The sequence below is a fragment of the Elaeis guineensis genome, chromosome 7, assembly GCF_000442705.2.
Source record: "Elaeis guineensis isolate ETL-2024a chromosome 7, EG11, whole genome shotgun sequence".
NCBI lineage: Eukaryota > Viridiplantae > Streptophyta > Magnoliopsida > Arecales > Arecaceae > Elaeis > Elaeis guineensis.
In genome coordinates, this window is record NC_025999.2 from 10,768,383 (window position 1) to 10,785,921 (window position 17,539).

The 17,539-nt window shown below is 39.9% G+C and overlaps 1 protein-coding gene across 1 annotated transcript; it reads left to right on the forward strand.

Annotated features, from left to right (window-relative positions):
• The first annotated feature begins 4,220 nt into the window (after window positions 1-4,220).
• Window positions 4,221-5,546, forward strand: LOC105049162 (AT-hook motif nuclear-localized protein 28-like). Its single transcript, XM_010928734.4, has one exon. It carries the CDS (start codon window positions 4,242-4,244, stop codon window positions 5,064-5,066), a length of 825 nt encoding a protein of 274 aa, XP_010927036.3. The 5' UTR covers window positions 4,221-4,241; the 3' UTR covers window positions 5,067-5,546.
• The last annotated feature ends 11,993 nt before the right edge of the window (window positions 5,547-17,539 follow it).

The following is a 17,539-nucleotide window of genomic DNA, read 5'->3' on the forward strand; positions in this document are numbered from 1 at the left end:
GTCTACAGACAAGTTAAGCAGAGTTTGGGGATGATGATAAAGAGGCTAATCCTTCGGAGATCCGACATGGCCACCTAGTACTCCTCGTCCACAAACGAATCAAGTGGAGGCCGAGGACAACAATGAAGGGGGTAACTCTCCAGGAATCTGTATGGCCACTTGATGCTCCTCATCCACAGACAAATCAAGTAGAGGCTTAGGACGGCGATGTTGACTTGGCAAGCTTTACTATCAAGACCCAACTTCTGACCTACTTCGGATATTTTGATTTCTGATCTACTTTGGATATTTCGACTTCTAATCTATTTCAAATATTTCGACTTCTAACCTACTTTGGATATTTCAACTTTTAACCGACTATTTTATTTGTCCAAAGTAGTAAAATATTTTCAGGCTCGAAAGTGGAGGGCATATGATATGGCATATAAATCAGCCTCTATTATTGATGGACACATGGTGAGCAATTTTGTGAAGATTTGAATTTTGAATAGTTACAACTTTACAATTAAGAGGATTCCAAAAATGAAAAGATTATTATAGCATATTTAAATCCAAATAAAGAAAGGAGGGCCAAAGGACTCTGGGGGGAGGGGATTTCTAAGAAAGAAACTCGCACAACTCAAAGCTCTCATGATGAAAGGCTCGTAAGTTCTCATCTATCATTCTATTTTTTTTTTTTTTGCTAGTCAATAGTTCTGTAAGCACCCAAAGTTGAGGCCGAGCTCATCAGAAGGTCAAGGACAACAGAAGGCCGAGCTTATCAGAAGGCTAAGGACAACAGAAGGTCAAGTTCATCAAAAGATCGAGGACAACAGAAGGCCAAGCTTGTCAGAAGGTCAAGCTCATCCGAAGGCCAAGGATATCAAAAGGTCGAGTTTCCAAAGTCAAGCTCCCAAAAGCCAACCTCCAAAGGTCAAGCTCCTAAAAGCCTAACTCCCAAAGCCGACTTCCGAAGATCGACCTCTCGAGATCGAGCTTCTGAAGTCGAGCTCCCGAACACAACCTCCAAAGGCTGACCTCCTGAGATTGAGCTCCTAAAAGTCGAGCTTCTAAAAGTCGAGCTTCTAAAACCAACTTCTCCAAATCCAATCTCAAAAAGTCAACATCATCTGAAGGATGATCTCTCAAAGGCCAAGCTTCTGAAGATTGGGCTCCTCAAACAAAACTCCAATGACCGACCTCCTAAATCTAAGCTCCTAAAGGCCAAGCTCCTTAAGCTACTAGCTTACTCAACCATATAGGTGATTCTTGAAATCTTTTAATAACTTTCAGAATGTGGACGTGATCTGCAATTGACATCCATAACTAACAACTTTGATTTAAAAGTTAGTAGGAAGATTTTCTATCTTAACAAACTGTTAGAATGTGACCTAATAGCTTATGGAATCAGACCTAACGGTCTGCCAATTCTAGCTAACAATCTATAGGTCCACCTCAATATAAAAGAGGTACCAAGAGGATCCTGAGGTAAGCTCAATTTTGGAGAAAAAAATAACACCTCTCTCTCCTAGTCCCACCATTCTCCTTCTTTTCTCTACTATTCTCAAGCTCCGACTAACTTAATTATTAGAGGATCTTCCACCGAAAATTTCTCGATGAGTGTGGACTTCCCTCATAGATTTCCTCCGATGTTCCAGTCCCTGGATGGTGTCTAACTCCAGCTATGTCACCAGTATACCGGAGACTTGCAGCAACAGAACATATGAAGGAGAGCCTGATAGGAGGGTTTGGCATCATTTTGTATATATATCCGTCATGTTGCCGCCGGTTGCAAAAGCAAGCATTGAGAACCCATTATAGGATAGCCCAAGTTTATGTGATTTATGTCTCTTAAAAGAAGGGGACACCATTAATTTGTTCATTGTGCAGCCTTCAGGTGATTTGAGTCATCATTGAGCACTTGAATGTCTCTGCTAGGGAGGAATCGAATTTTCTTTTTTCCTTAGGCCATGGACCTCCAACTATCCTAATTACAGACCCCCATCTGTAAAGATAAACCAGGAATTTGTTACAGGATGTCTTTATTTGTGAGTTTAAAATTATCATATCCGGGCTAAGAAGTAAAATAGTATTCATTCTTGTGGTTGAGACTCGTTTATTAGTGTAGGGAAAGCTCTCATACAATGCTTATGATAATGATGAATGAATTTGAAACTTTGTGGTAAACCTAATAGAGGATATGGCTATAAAGAGCAAATCTATGGATACAGAGATCATGCAAACAATAAGTTCATCAACAGTAAATCCTTTAAGGCATGCATGTGCAACTTCAAGACCCATATATTTCTATTGTTTTTCCTTAACTTTTTTCACCCAAAAAGAATATCTAAAACTCGTCTGTCCTTCACACGAGTTTGTCACATATCATGCCAAATTCAAGGTCATGATCAAAAGAGTTATCTTACTATTTTTTTCATGGTAGAGAAGTCCCATAGATTTAGTGTTAATTGTCAAACTATAAAACCCTAATGCACCATGGTTTCCTCATAAATTGTACAAGGTCTTCAAAATAAAGAATCTAGAAGCATAGGATACACTAAATCTTTACGACTCCAACCGTGTAAAGTCATTTTAAACATGAATTAGGCTCTATCTTTTCCAATTTAATCTAACCAATTCTGCTACAGTCCAATCCTTGTATAACCTTGCTCGACCTAGAACAAGCATCCTCTTTAGATGCTGCCACACCGTCTATGTACCTCTATATTATCAAGCCTATCTATAATTGTATGCAAAAGTGGAATTAATTTACATATCAGTTTTGGCTACTAGTGCTCTCTCTCTCTATACATGCGTGTGCATGTACGTGCGTACATACATATGTTCATACATAGTATGTATATATATAATAATTACATATATGTGTATATATATACATATATATCTCTTTCAAATTTACTATTTATATGTATATCTATATAATTATTTCTTTTTGCATATATAGCTTTACAAAATATCTGAAATTACATATATACCCTCACAAGTTTACCATTTATATGTATCCTTGTAAATTATTTTATTTTTGCACATATACCCTTATTAATTTATTACTTGTATATAATTTTAAATATTTATAAGGATATACATACAAAAAAATTCTTATCAATTTTATTCGATGTATAAATCTATTCAAATTTACATTGTTTTTTTTAATAATTTTTTTTTTCAAAAAAATTCAATACAAAGTGAAACTGAGCAAATAACTGATAGTGATAATAACCCTATCGAGTTGCACGTGAAGTAACAGCATTATCAAAATATAATTATCATAAAATTTATGGATTTTATCCTAAAAATAAATCTTGCTAAATCTCTTTGAATTCTTTGAAAGCATTATGATTATTTCGGACGGAGAGAACATAGTTACTATAACAAAAATCATTAAATTTTTTTAAAAATTTATATTAAAAATGAAACTAAATAAATAAAAGATAATAATCGTAACCTCAAAAAGCCGTTGAAACGAAATAATATCGTTGACGTTATCGGGACCTTGTTTCCTTCTTCCTCTCCCTTCATTCTTTGAATTTGCTATCAAAAGTAGAAACAATTGCCCCCTTCCCTTCCCTAGATACCTCTCAACATTCAATTTTCATGTTTATAGGATTTGGCCCTTTAGAATTTATGTGTTTCTTCAATTGCACCATTTAAGCCACCCTCCATGCCCTAGATGGCTTCACAGATCACAGCACATGATTAAATGAAACAATGACAATGGCACATGACATGGTATTCTAGCTAACTTCCAATGCCATCTAATCCTGAGAACTTTGCTGAATAATACTCCCCAAAGCTCACTGCCTCTGACACCATCTGCAGTGCATGCCACCGCCACCATTTACCATTTTTCAGACCTAAACTTATTTTTTACCTTCAACCGCCAGCTTAAAAAAAGGTTGGCTCCAACGGCGACAGCATTCAATCGAACACCCCGGAAATCTTATCATTTTGCACCATGCAAAACTCGCCCAGCGATGTGACCCACCCCTATCTCCCGTGGGCCCCATCTCCCCCACGCTGTTACCATGTCCCCACGGAATCCACTCCCCTGCCGAAATCCCCCAGCAGAAGGCCTTCGATTGGCCAAGTAGTTAAACGGACAGCCGATATGGCATACTTACATTGGCTCCGCGAGACCAGCGGAACACCGAAGGCCCGTTCTATATAATGACCCAAGCGTGACCCCATTACTTATTATATTATTCGCGAATTTTCTCGGTTTTTTTCCCTTCTTTCTGGCCATGGCCGAGTACGTGCGACCCACCGACGCCATGATCAACCCCTCCGAGCCCCGAGAAAATCCCCCCTCCGACGACGACGACGACGAATCCCGACGCCGCGCCCGCTCCGCCGCCCCCACCACCCCCGCCGCAGGCGGCGGTGGAGGAGAGCCTTCCTCCGGTTCGGCCGGGAGGAAGCCTCGCGGGAGGCCGCCCGGGTCGAAGAACAAACCGAAGCCGCCGGTGGTGATAACAAGGGAGAGTGAGGCGGCGATGCAGCCGATGGTGCTGGAGATCGCCGCCGGCTTCGACGTGCTGGAGTGCGTCGCCGCCTTCGCCCGCCGGCGGCGGATGGGGATCTCCATCCTCAGCGGCAGCGGCGTCGTCGTCAACGTCCCTCTCCGCCACCCCACCACCAATCCTCCCGTCATGACCCTCCATGGCCGCTACGACATCCTTTCTCTCTCCGGCACCATCCTGCCGCAGCCCTCCGCCGCCGCGCCTGCCAGCTTTTCGATCTCGCTGGCGGGGACGCAGGGGCACGTGATCGGAGGGACGGTGGCGGGGCCGCTGAAGGCGGCGGGGACGGTTGTGCTGGTGGCCTCGTCGTTCGTCAACCCGGAGTTCTACCGTCTGCCGTTGGCGGTCGTCCCGGCGGAGGATGAGGAGGCAGCCGCGGCGGCCAAGGAGGAGGAAGTGAAGCCGAGCGGGGTGGAGGCGGGCGTGCCGGCCTACGGCGTGCCCAGTGGACCCCGCCCGTTGACCGGTCCGCTCCCCCACCATGAGATGGTCTTTTGGGCCCAGCCCTCCGCTCGCGCTCCACACCCTCCTCCCCCTCACTACTGAGTGTGTCCGACTCCATATACATCTTAGTTTTCTTTTTCAGAAAAAAACAAAATAAAAGAAAGATTAGAGATAGAGAGAAAGAGAGAGACTATTATTAGGAGGAAAGGAAACAAATGGTAAGGCAGGCCAGTTTTGTTTGTTAGTGCTGGGAGTAGTAGTAGCAGCAGGAGAAAAAGAAGTAAAGAGGGGTGAAGATGGCCGGACGGCGTGGTGGGTCTTTGAGGGCTATGTCTTAGACTATGGAGACCCTCTTGTCCCTTTTGTTCCCCATTATTGGGAAGCGTTGCATGTCCGACTCCGAAAGCAGGGCAAGGCTAGCTTGGAGAAGGGAGAGAAAGAGTCGACTGGTTAAGCTAGGAGACATTTTTCTCTTTCTTTCTTCTTCTTCTTCTTATTATTATTATTTTTACTTTTGTTTCACATAAGGGGATGGCTAAAGAGAAAAAATGAAGAAATGGAGATGTTTCTGGGTGTTTCTCTTCTTATTTAATAGCAGTGACCTGTTCTTTTTCTCTTCTCGAATTACTCTCTGATCGAAATGATCAATGGTTTTCTTTTATTTAGTTTGTTCGGTTGTCTTACTCGTCGAGCTGCCATATGCTTTGCACACGCTGGAGATAATTAAATCCATGCATGATTGCACGTATCAGGCTTCACTCGTAATATAGCGGTAGCACCCATACTCCATTTTATGACGTTGGAATCCATGGAGTTCAGAATAGTTGGAAGGACCGGTTAGACAAGAGAATGGATTTTTTCTTTTTTTCATTTTTCTTCTTTTACTTTTTCTCTACAGTACAAAACGCATCGCAGAAAAGTGAGGATGAGGTGTCGCAAAAGCACTCAATGAGCTTCTCCAAGTTGCACAGATGCAGTAGCACAAGGCTTATTATTTTGTCTGATCCAAAGGGTAAAGGGCAAAGGGGGATAAAATATATATATATATATATATATATATATGTTGCGGTCCTTTTCTTTTAGACAAAGAAAGGGTAGATGGTAATGGAGAAAAGAAAGATTTGGCACAGGAAAATTATGTTTCTTTCGGCCGCTAACTGGTTGCTGCTGCTTTTGCTTGTCAAAGGAGGTCTCTTGGAATTTGTTACTTTATCTCGACTCCACCGCTGGTGTAGGGACTAGCTAGGGACAATGAGTGTACTTTGGTGTAATGTCCTATGAGTTCAGTGGACCATCGATTTGTCCCTAGTAGTTTGGATGGGTCGAAGGTGGCTAGTGGCAGGGGCTGGCCATCGTATGGATTTCTAACCCAACATGGCCGGATATCTTTCATCAGCAGGAGGCATGCACGAATCTTTGCCGTCAACCCCTCCCCACCGCCCCTACCCCCACCCCCCACCCCCCAAAAATAAAAAATAAAAAAAATCTTGGGATACGCGCACACACGTAGAGAGAGAGAGAGAGAGAGAGAGAGAGAGAGAGAGAGAGCGGGGGGGGGGGGGAGGGGGGGAGGGGAGCGAGTTGTCGCCTGTGGGCAAGAGGGGCTGCAGGCCATTTTATGGGTTTCTAAGCCAACATGCCCGGATATCTTTCCTCACTGGGAGGCGTGCATCATTCCCAAATCTTTGTGTAACAATTTAGGATCTATCTTTCCATCCTGACAAGTTGAGCTATACTTTCATTCATAAACATTGCAATCGACTCACGAGCAACTCCACTAAATTCATGCTAGAGTATCTCTTATTCTTCGTAAGCTATGAGTCGGATCAATTCTGATATCATTTATAATAATTCAGATCCTCATTCAAAAAAATGAGTCAGAAAGTATTATTTGATTCTCTAATCTTATATAAGTATATAAGACCTTTCAAACGAATAATCGATATAGAACTAAATACATATCTGTACGAATTCTCACATGTTTCCCGTCCTTAAATTCTGACATATAAATACTCAAGATCTTCTCAGTGAATAACGATGTGAGACTAAATACATACCCGCACAACCCCTCACATACTTCTTTTTTTAAGTTCTATCGTCTTCGACAGACTAAAGGTCTAAATCTATACTTCCATTCATAAATACCATGATCGGCTCGTGATTAGTTCCATTAAATCCGTACTGCAATATTTCCTAGTCCATATAAATTATGAGTCAAATCGACTCTGATATTATTTGTAATAATCTAAAACTTCATCAAAAAAAACTAGCTAGAAGATATTATTTAGATCTTTTAGTTCTGTATAAATATTCAAAATCTTTCTAGTGAATAATCATGTGAGACTAAATACATGTCTGCACGGATCTTCACATACTTTCTTCCTTCAAGTCCTGATATATAAATATCTAAGATCTTTCCAAATACCATAATCGACTTGTGGTCAATCCCACTGAATTGGTACTATAATATCTCCTAATGTATATAGACTATAAGCTGGATTGACGCTAATATCATTTATAACAATTCAAGACATCAAAAAAAGATTAATCAGAAAGTATTATTTAGATTTTTTAATCTTGTATAAATATCTAAAATTTTTCTAACAAATAATCGATGTAAAAATAAATACTAGCATATATAATTTTTCACACTTTGTTATCCAAAAAATTAAAGAAATTAGGATATATACAGGCACGGAAAGAGACGAGTGTTGTGGCCCGTGGGCAAGAGGGCTAGCTATCATATTGGTTCCTAGCTATCATATGTGTTTCGAGCCCAACATGTCCCCAGCAGGAGGCATCATTCTTAGAAAATTAAAAAAACGCTAGCTACATGCACACATACGGAGAGAGAGAGAGTTGCGGGCGCGAGGGAGGATTGGTAGCTTGCCATGCCACCAATGGAAATCTTACAATGCCCTGACGTCAATCGCTAATTGGCTAACATGAAGACGAGAAATCTGACTCCAATTCCCGAAGGAAAAATTTAATATCCGGACCTACATTTATCCTTGTTTAATAAGGTGAATCCTCGAGGCCAAATTTGGCATGTGGCAGGATTTTGAAGATAGGCAGATTTGATGAGCTATAATTGCTCTGTCTTTCTTTTTAACTTTCATGGAGCCAAATTCCGAAAGAAATCTAGCATTGGCAATGAGGATTTTCTGCAGAAAAGATGTTAACACGTAGTATGTTGGGGGACAGTGATGAGATGTAATTTTCTTTTTCTTTTCTTTTAAGCCATCTAATCTTGATTGAATCAGTTGATAAATAAACCACCAAAGAAAGGATAGGAGATGGTTCATAAATATGATTCACTGTATCGTGAATCCAAATCATGTACCTAATTTTGAAGGTCATAACTTGTGATGCCTGTTTTTTTTTTTTTTTTTTGACAACCGGGAATTAATTTAAACTCTTTATTTCCACCGATCACATTTATTTCAAAAAATATCATGCTCTCTTTTAATCAGAAAAGAAATTCAATCTGAATTATATAAGAATAGATTTCACTAATATAAACAAAGATCGTGTATCTCAGTTTGTAATTTACTAATAAAAGAAAACAAGATTTAAATTCTACTTTATCTAATTTTTTTAATTAATTCAAAATAAGTGGCTTGAGAAAATTACTGCATTCTCTATAATCGGATCAGTAAGTTTGGAAGAGACACTTGTTTTCTAGTTTCCACCAACTACTATCTAACACAGATATTTGCTGAAGGATTAAAACTCGAATGAGGCATTCCGCCTAGACACATGTGGCTCTCCACATACACAGGATGCAAATGTTAAAAAAAAAAAAATTATAGGATATATTTAGAACATCTAATTATTGTAAGATATTTTCACCTCTACTTAAAAATATCCTGAAAACCCATATCACCAATAATGTCAACTCTCTTAATGCCACTATGGCAAGGAAAAACTGACCATCCACATTTTCTGACCCATATTTCCTCACATCCCCTATCCTACATTGATCAAAGTATGTGAAAGTTTCAAATCCTTGCTCTAGCTTTTATTGTTTATTTATTTAGATAAACTTTACCATTCCCAACATAAAAGATGCATGTGCTTCTCATTGCATTCTTTAGTAGTTTGTAATTGCGGCCTAACAAAAGATAATAACAATAAGAAATGAGATGGAAAAATTATAGATTGATGCTTGATTTATCATTGTAGAAGGTTAATCTTTTTCAACATTTTGATAATCAAATATCTCCCTCTTTTAGTAAAGAGCCCATATTCTAGGAATAATTAATGATATTATTTTTTATGATATTAAGTCAACATTTGACAAAAGTGCCGTTGAAAGAATTAGTAGTATTTTTTCCTACTTTCAACTACATTTTTTTATGCCAATAAAAATATATTTCTTCTATCTCTAGTCAACGTGTTACCACTCTTCCAATGAATTAGATAGAACAAAAGTTTCTTTAGAGCCTAGGAGAAAATTTTGGTACCTACCAAGGTATGACTACAAAATTTCAAGAGAACTTCATGAAGCACTATCTCATTATTTAGACAACTCCAAATAAGCACAAAGTCTTCCTTAAAGATCCATAGATAATAACTTAAAGCAGAATTGCTTTGAAATTATTAACTCATTAAACAATAGAACATATAAAATTCATCATAAACTGAATCATTGCAAGCGTGATTGCAAATAAGAATTATGCCTGAAAAGCAGCTAATCCTTGAATCATAATATTGTATTTCTATTTCTAGATATAATTCCAGCCAAAATGTTCTAGTTCAGCACATGATGAGAGCTTTGACATATGACAAGATGGTAAAGGCACTCTAGCATAGCTTTTGGGTGATTAGAAAGTTCAGGATTAATCATGCTGTTGACTTGAAAATAAAAATGGGTATTTATTTCGTGGTCCTCAGATGGACTATATTATAACAAAAAATCTCTAGGGATTTGTATTTTCAATCCATAGATGGACCAATTTATAACTTGCGGTCCCTAAAACAAGATTCTAAGTATGAGAAAAAATCAAGAATGCCTCTATAAAGTGCCCTATTTATTTGATTTCTAAATAACATCAAATTGTCCAATCAAATATCAATTACAGTTAATTCTAGACCAGCTGAACATATGTCATACGGCAGCAACTCACTCTTTCTTCTCTTCCTCCAAATACCATGGCATCCAGCTATGGCCTCGACAACATCTACTACTCCCTCTGCCCCCCATCACCTTCCCCTCCAACTTAGATCTTTCCATGCTCCCTTTCTTGATGGCTTCGCTACCACTTTCTCGATCACCTCACCCTCCTCGATGCCGACTTCGACCGCTCCCATATCTTCCTCCAACTCCACTCCGCCATCTCCTCCTCCATCACAGGGCCTCACCTCCCTCAACATGTCCAAGAGCGACGTCGTCCTCATCTTCTCCCCTAAAGATCCATCCACTTTTCCGTCTACTTTCAAACCATCCTCTCCCTCGGCACTGTCACCACCATCATCAACTCTCTCTACATCATTGTCGAGATCTCTAAGCAGATCAAAGACTCCAATCCCAAGCTCTCATCACCATCACCAAGCTCTAGCCCAAAGTCGTCCCCCTTGACCTCTCTACTGTCATTCTCAGCCCGAAAGACTCATCTTTATCCAAATTCTGCCCATCTCCTCATCACCTACTTCTTCGAATTAATCTCCAAGTAATGTTGGATAGGAAACTCAGGCCTTCTCAATCTTTATTAGGAAAAGACTATGTCTCCTTTGTTATCTTTGCAATTTATTAGGAGGGCACAGACCGGTACTTTGACATGTGGATATATTGGCGATTGTGCAAAATTTAAGAGTGGACAAAGCTGGTATTAAGAAGCTAATGGATTGCATATGGGTATATAATGTCTGAGGTTTATTGAGCATAGCTAGAGAAAATAGTCGGGTCAAGCCAACTAGTTTATTTCCCAAATATGCCCATTCTCCCAAGAATACCGGAAAAGAATTCATTCATCAACTACTCATCATATTAGAACAGGTTGAGGCAGTCATAGCAAGGGATTAGATGAGATGAAGATTTTAGGCCGTTATTCTTTCAATTCCGGCTGGTCAAGACTAGAACAGAAGACCTCTAGATTTGTTTGGTCTCAAAGACTTTCTCGCTTTAATACTTTTTAGAGTCTCTAGGTTAGGAGATTCAATGAAGTCCAGCTGCTTGTTAAGTGGAACATAAAACAGGATGTCAAATCTGTTTTTCTTTGAAACATTTAGTTGTGTAGAAGGTACCAGCTAGCTTATCTTGCTGATAATTTTTTGAGTTATCATATCCACTGGAGACTCTGCTCAAATTCTGCTTTATATCAAAGATAGTTTGGAGGGTTATATAACTGCATTTTGGATAGGCTGACTTACCTTTGCATGTGCATGTGCATGGCACACATGTTTTCTTTTTCTTTATTTCTTTTTTTTTTTTTTGGTTTTTTCCTCCAATTCAGGGATATGAAAGGGACTGTACTAAAGCTTGAATTGTTCCATGTATATATCAATAATTATAATTTGCAATATAAAGCTATATCTTGTGGTCTTAATTCCAATGGCCTATGAACTGAAGTGCATGCAAAATGCTAGGGCCAATGAGAGCAAACTAGTAACCGCCGTTTAAAAGACAGCAAACAAAGGAAGCCGACAACACTGCACAAGATCTTCAACATGGACCCACCATAGAATCCAACTTTCCTCTTCGTTCCATGCATCGGTGCCCCAAGAATCAAAGACACGTGTGCTTCCATCCAATGCAAGCAAAACCCTTCCCAGCTTTTGTGTTGCACAAGGTTCAATCTGCCACTTGGTTCTCTGCACTGTTGCCACATGGTCTTAGACCATTCGATAAAAAAAATTGTTATACCATTCGGAAAAAAGTCCACTGTTATTTAAACTTAGTTGAAAATTTTGAATGAAGAAAATTTAATATTAATCATGATTAGTTAAGTGACAATTTTTACTGTTCTGAATGAGAAAATTTCATCTCTTGTTTGGATGATGTGATGATTTTTATCGGGTAGTCCAAGATATATATATATATGTGGTATAATTGATGATTCTAATCAATAATTCTCGGATTGAACACTCACGGGACCACAGAGAGACAAAAGTGTTTTCAAAATGATAAAAATATTCGAAAAAATAAATATTAAATGTATTTAAAGAAATCGAAAGATCATTTTGTAAACTTAATTGAAGTGGGAAAAACCAAGAGTCACATGAGAAAACCAAAAGTCACATGAAAAAGCCAAGAGTCACATGGAAAATCCAAGAGTCACATGGGAAGTCTAAATGATAAATTTATTAGGGGAGTCAAAAGGTCATTTCTTATACCTATAAATAGATGGTTGTTGTAGAATGTACGGGGTGGTGAAGTGGTATCCAGAATAGAAAAAAAAAGAGAGGGTTTGTGAAAAAAAATTGTATTCTCCATTATTTTATATAGTTTCTCATACTATTGTTGTATGTTCCACCACCATTACATATTCTATCAAAGTGGTATCAGAGCCCGGAGGTTGGAAATATGTCCAACAGCATGCAATTCCCCATTCCACGACTCACCACCATCAATTATGAGAATTGGAGCATCCAAATGAAGGCATTGCTAGGCTCTCAAGATATTTGGAAGGTTGTTGAAAAGGGATATGAAGAACCCAAGATGACCGCGCACAAATGGCGGCACAAAGAACGGCGCTTGTCGATCAAAGAAAAAAGGACAAGAAGGCCCTTTATTTCATCTATCAAGGACTATATGAAGCCGGATTCGAGAAGGTTGCTTGTGCCACCAACTCAAAACAAGCTTGGGAGATCCTTGAGAACGCTCATAAGGGCGTTGAGAAAGTGAAGAAGGTGCGCCTCCAAATGTTGAGAGGCGAGTTCGAGACTTTGAAGATGAAGGAAGGAGAATCCATCTCGGATTACTTCACAAAGGTTCTTTCTAATGTAAACCAAATGAAAAGAAATGGTGAGAATGTAGAGGACAAGCGTGTGGTGGAGAAGATCCTAAGATCCTTGGATCAGAAGTTTGACTATGTTGTAGCTGCAATTGAAGAGTCCAAAGATGTGGACACTATGACAGTTGATGAACTCATGGGTTCTCTACAAGTCCATGAGCAAAGGATCTTGATGCGGAAAGAAGAATCCTTGGAGCAAGCCTTGAAGTGCAAGCTCACCATCAATGAGAAGAAGGATGGCCCAACTAGCGAAAGCAGTCAAATAAATCGCGGTCATAGTTATACCCACGGATACGATCATGGACGAGGCCGTGGACGAGGACGAGGTTCCTTTGGACATGGCAGAGGAAGAGGAGGCACAGGAGTCTTACCTAATGAAGAAAGCACACAAGGTCCCTCTGGCGGAAGAAGGCAACGAGGTTTCTCAAGAGGAGGACGAAGGTATGACAAAAGTAAAATTAAATGTTATACTTGTGGTAAATATGGTCATTACTCCTCAGAATGTTACCATAATGAGAATAACCAAGTGCATGAGAAGGTCAACTATGCAAAGAAGGAGGAAGGAGAAGATGGTATCTTGCTACTAGCAGAGAAGGGAGAAGAAGCTTCCAATGAAAATATTTGGTACTTGGATACCGGCGCAAGCAATCATATGTGCGGGTACAAACACATGTTCAAAGAGTTAGATGAGACAGTGGAAGGCAATGTTTCTTTCGGTGATACCTCAAAAGTTCAAGTGAAGGGGATAGGTAAAATCCTAATTCAACTCAAGAATGGTTCTCAACAGTTCATTTCTAATGTTTACTATGTGCCTAATATGAAAATAAATATCTTAAGTCTTGGTCAATTATTAGAAAAAGAATTTGATGTTGTTATGGAAGGAAGATATCTTTACTTAAGAAAACATGATCAGCTGATTGCAAAAGTACCTATGACCAAGAACCGAATGTTTATATTGAACATCAAGTATGTTATGACAAAGTGCTTGAGTGCATGCATGAAGGATGACACATGGCTATGGCACTTGAGGTTCGGGCATGTGAACTTTGGTTCCTTGAAACTCTTATCTTCGAAGGCGATGGTGAAGGGATTACCTCTCATTGAGGATACTCCTGAAGGAATATGTGAAGGATGTATTATTGGAAAACACTCAAGAGCTAGCTTCCCAAAAGAGTCATTTCATCAAGCCTGAAGGCCTTTGCAACTCATCCATACGGATATTTGTGGTCCCATCACACCGGCCTCATTTGGAGGTCGTCATTATTTTCTAATATTTATTGATGATTTTAGCAGAAAAACTTGGATGTACCTCTTGAAGGAGAAACGCGAGGTCCTGGAGACATTCAAAAGGTTCAAAGCTCTTGTGGAGAACCAAACCGGATGCAAAATCAAAGCTTTGAGATCAGATCGAGGAGGAGAGTTCACCTCGAAGGCATTTGAGGAGTTCTGCAAATCTCAAGGTATTTGGAGGACTTTGACTGCACCATACTCACCCCAGCAAAACGGCATAGCAGAAAGGAAGAATCGGACCATTCTTGACATGGTGAGAAGCATGTTGAAGACGAAAGAAATGCCAAAAGAGTTTTGGGCGGAAGCTGTGAATTGTGCGGTATACATTCTCAATCGCTGCCCAACAAAGAATCTTGAAGGAAGGACCCCTCAAGAAGCATGGAATGGATATAGGCCAGATGTATCTCATCTGAGAGTATTTGGTTGCATTGCCTATGCACACATCCCAGATCAAAGGAGAAGCAAGCTTGATGACAAGAGTTATCCTTGCATCTTTATAGGATATGATCAGAGATCCAAGGCATACAAACTTTATGATCCAAAGGCGAAGAAGATCCTCATAAGCCGTGATGTGAAATTCAATGAAGAAGGAATCTGGAATTGAGGCACCAACATGATAGAGGTGCAAGAAGAAGAAAAACAAGTGAAGGCTCAAGTTGAAGATCCCACATCACCTTCATCACCTAGCACGAGATCTCCATCTTCAAATGAAGAATCCAGAAAGACAAGAAGCATTCAAGATCTCTATGAGGTGACGAGTCCCCTTAATCTCATTTGTTTATATGCTAATGAGGATGTAATCTCTTTTGAAGAAGCAGTGAAGAATGAAAACTGGAGGATGGCCATGAATGAAGAGATGAAGGCAATCCAGAAGAATAACACATAGAAACTTATTACTCTTCCAGAAGGTCATGAACCCATTGGAGTGAAATGGGTATATAAGGTAAAGAAGAATGCAGAAGGAAAGGTGGAGAAATATAAAACTCGATTAGTAGCTAAAGGCTACAAGCAGCAAGCCAGAATTGACTATAAGGAGGTATTTGCTCCCGTAGCACGCATGGAGACCATTCGTCTGGTGATTTCTTTGGCTGCACAGAGTAATTGGAACATCTACCAGTTAGATGTGAAGTCGGCATTTCTAAATGGCTTTCTAAAAGAAGAAGTATATGTTGAACAACCCAAAGGGTATGTGAAGAAGGGACATGAAGAGAAGGTTTTAAAGCTAAGGAAGGCACTTTATGGTTTAAAACAAGCTCCAAGAGCATGGAACTCAAGAATTGATGGCTACTTCAAAGCAAATGGCTTCAAGCAATGTCCCTATGAGCATGCTGTGTATGTAAAGGAGAAAAATTCTAACATTCTACTTGTGTGTTTGTATGTGGATGATCTTATTTTTACAGGTAATAATCTACAAATGTTTGAGGAGTTCAAGCATGCCATGATGAAGGAGTTTGAGATGACAGACATGAGGTTAATGACATATTTTCTGGGTTTGGAGGTCAAACAATATCAAAAAGGAATTTTCTTATCTCAAGAAGGTTATGCCAAAGAAATCTTGAAGAAATTCAAGATGAAAGATGGTAATCCTATAAGCACCCCCGTTGATTGTGGAGCAAAGCTGTCAAAAGAAGATGAAGGAGAGATTGTGGACCCTACTCTCTATAGAAGCTTGGTAGGATGTCTGAGGTACATGACATGTACTAGGCCGGATATTCTATATGCAGTCGGCCTAGTCAGCAGATTCATGGAGGAGCCCAAATTAATGCACTGGAAGGCAGCAAAGAGAATTCTTCGTTACATCCAAGGTACTATTACTGATGGACTATTTTATTCTCATCATAGTAACTTTGAACTTGTGGGCTATTCGGATAGTGATTGGGCTGGAGACATGGATGATCAGAAGAGTACTTCCAGATTTGTATTTTCTATGGGAGATGCAGCTTTTTCATGGATGTCAAAGAAGCAACCTATTGTTACTCTTTCTACATGTGAAGCCGAATATGTTGCTGCATCCGCATGTGTATCACATGCTATATGGCTAAGAAGCTTGCTGAAGGAAGTTCATTTTGAGCAAAAGGAACCTACCAAGATAAGCATTGATAGCAAGTCAGCTATTGCACTAGGAAAGAACCCGGTGTATCATCAAAGAAGCAAGCATATTGATGTGCGTTTTCATTCAATCCGGGAACATGTGAAGAACAAAGAAGTAGAGCTACTGTATGTGAAGACACAAGATCAAGTTGCCGACATATTCACTAAACCATTAGGAGCAGAGCTCTTCACCAAGTTTAAAAGTTCTCTTGGCATGATGAAGAAAGAACAATTAAGTTTAAGGGGGGGTGTTGGAAAAAGCAAATATTAAATGTATTTGAAGAAATCGAAAGGTCATTTTGTAAACTTAATTGAAGTGGGAAAAACCAAGAGTCACATGGAAAAACCAAAAGTCACATGGAAAAGCCAAGAGTCACATGGAAAATCCAAGAGTCACATGGGAAGTCTAAATGATAAATTTATTAGGGGAGTCAAAAGGTCATTTCTTATACCTATAAATAGGTGGTTGTTGTAGAATGTACGGGGTGGTGAAGTGGTATCCAGAATAGAAAAAAAAGAGAGGGTTTGTGAGAAAAAGTTGTATTCTCCATTGTTTTATATAGTTTCTCATACTATTGTTGTATGTTCCACCACCATTACATATTCTATCAACAAAAGCGTTACAAAAGAAGTAAACAAAGTGAGGGCTTTGAATGGTGGATTAAAGGATGAAGGAGATCGGTTTAATACCCCGACCAGTCCTGACCTCTCTTCTCTAGTGATGGCGGCGTTGGAGGTGGTGCTGGAGGAGATGGTGGCGTGGCAGAGAAATGAAGCCCACACGTGATCATCTCTTGCACACGTGTAAGTAGGCATTTGGTCAGTGCGCCTGCGTGAGGGGACGGCCTAGTCTCCAAGTTTTCAGCTCTAGCGCTGTGCAGAATGGTCCCGGAGACGAGCAAAGTAGAAGCGAAGAAAAAGGTCATGGGAGCAACAGCAAAGCGGCTGCTTTTCCACCGTTCTGAGCCACCGGAGGGCATTCGATGCTCTCCCTCTCTCTCATCTCTTTCTTTCTTCCTCTCTGTAAAGTCTAAAAAGGCTTTTGTCTGAGCCCGTGATAATGGTGCAGGATGTTAATATCTCCGGATCATTTCGCGTGCATGCGATGCAGGGAAGTACAGTACTCTGGCTTCATTTTGACTGTCCATCTACTACCGGGTTCTTTTCACCCTGCTGCTAAGTACATTAAAGCTATCGTCAGATTGTGTCTTGCAGAGGGACTGTGGAGGGATGACTCGA

Coding starts and splice junctions, on each gene's coding strand:
- LOC105049162 (XM_010928734.4), top strand. CDS start 4,242: ATGGCCGAGTACGTGCGACCCACCGACGCCATGATCAACCCCTCCGAG.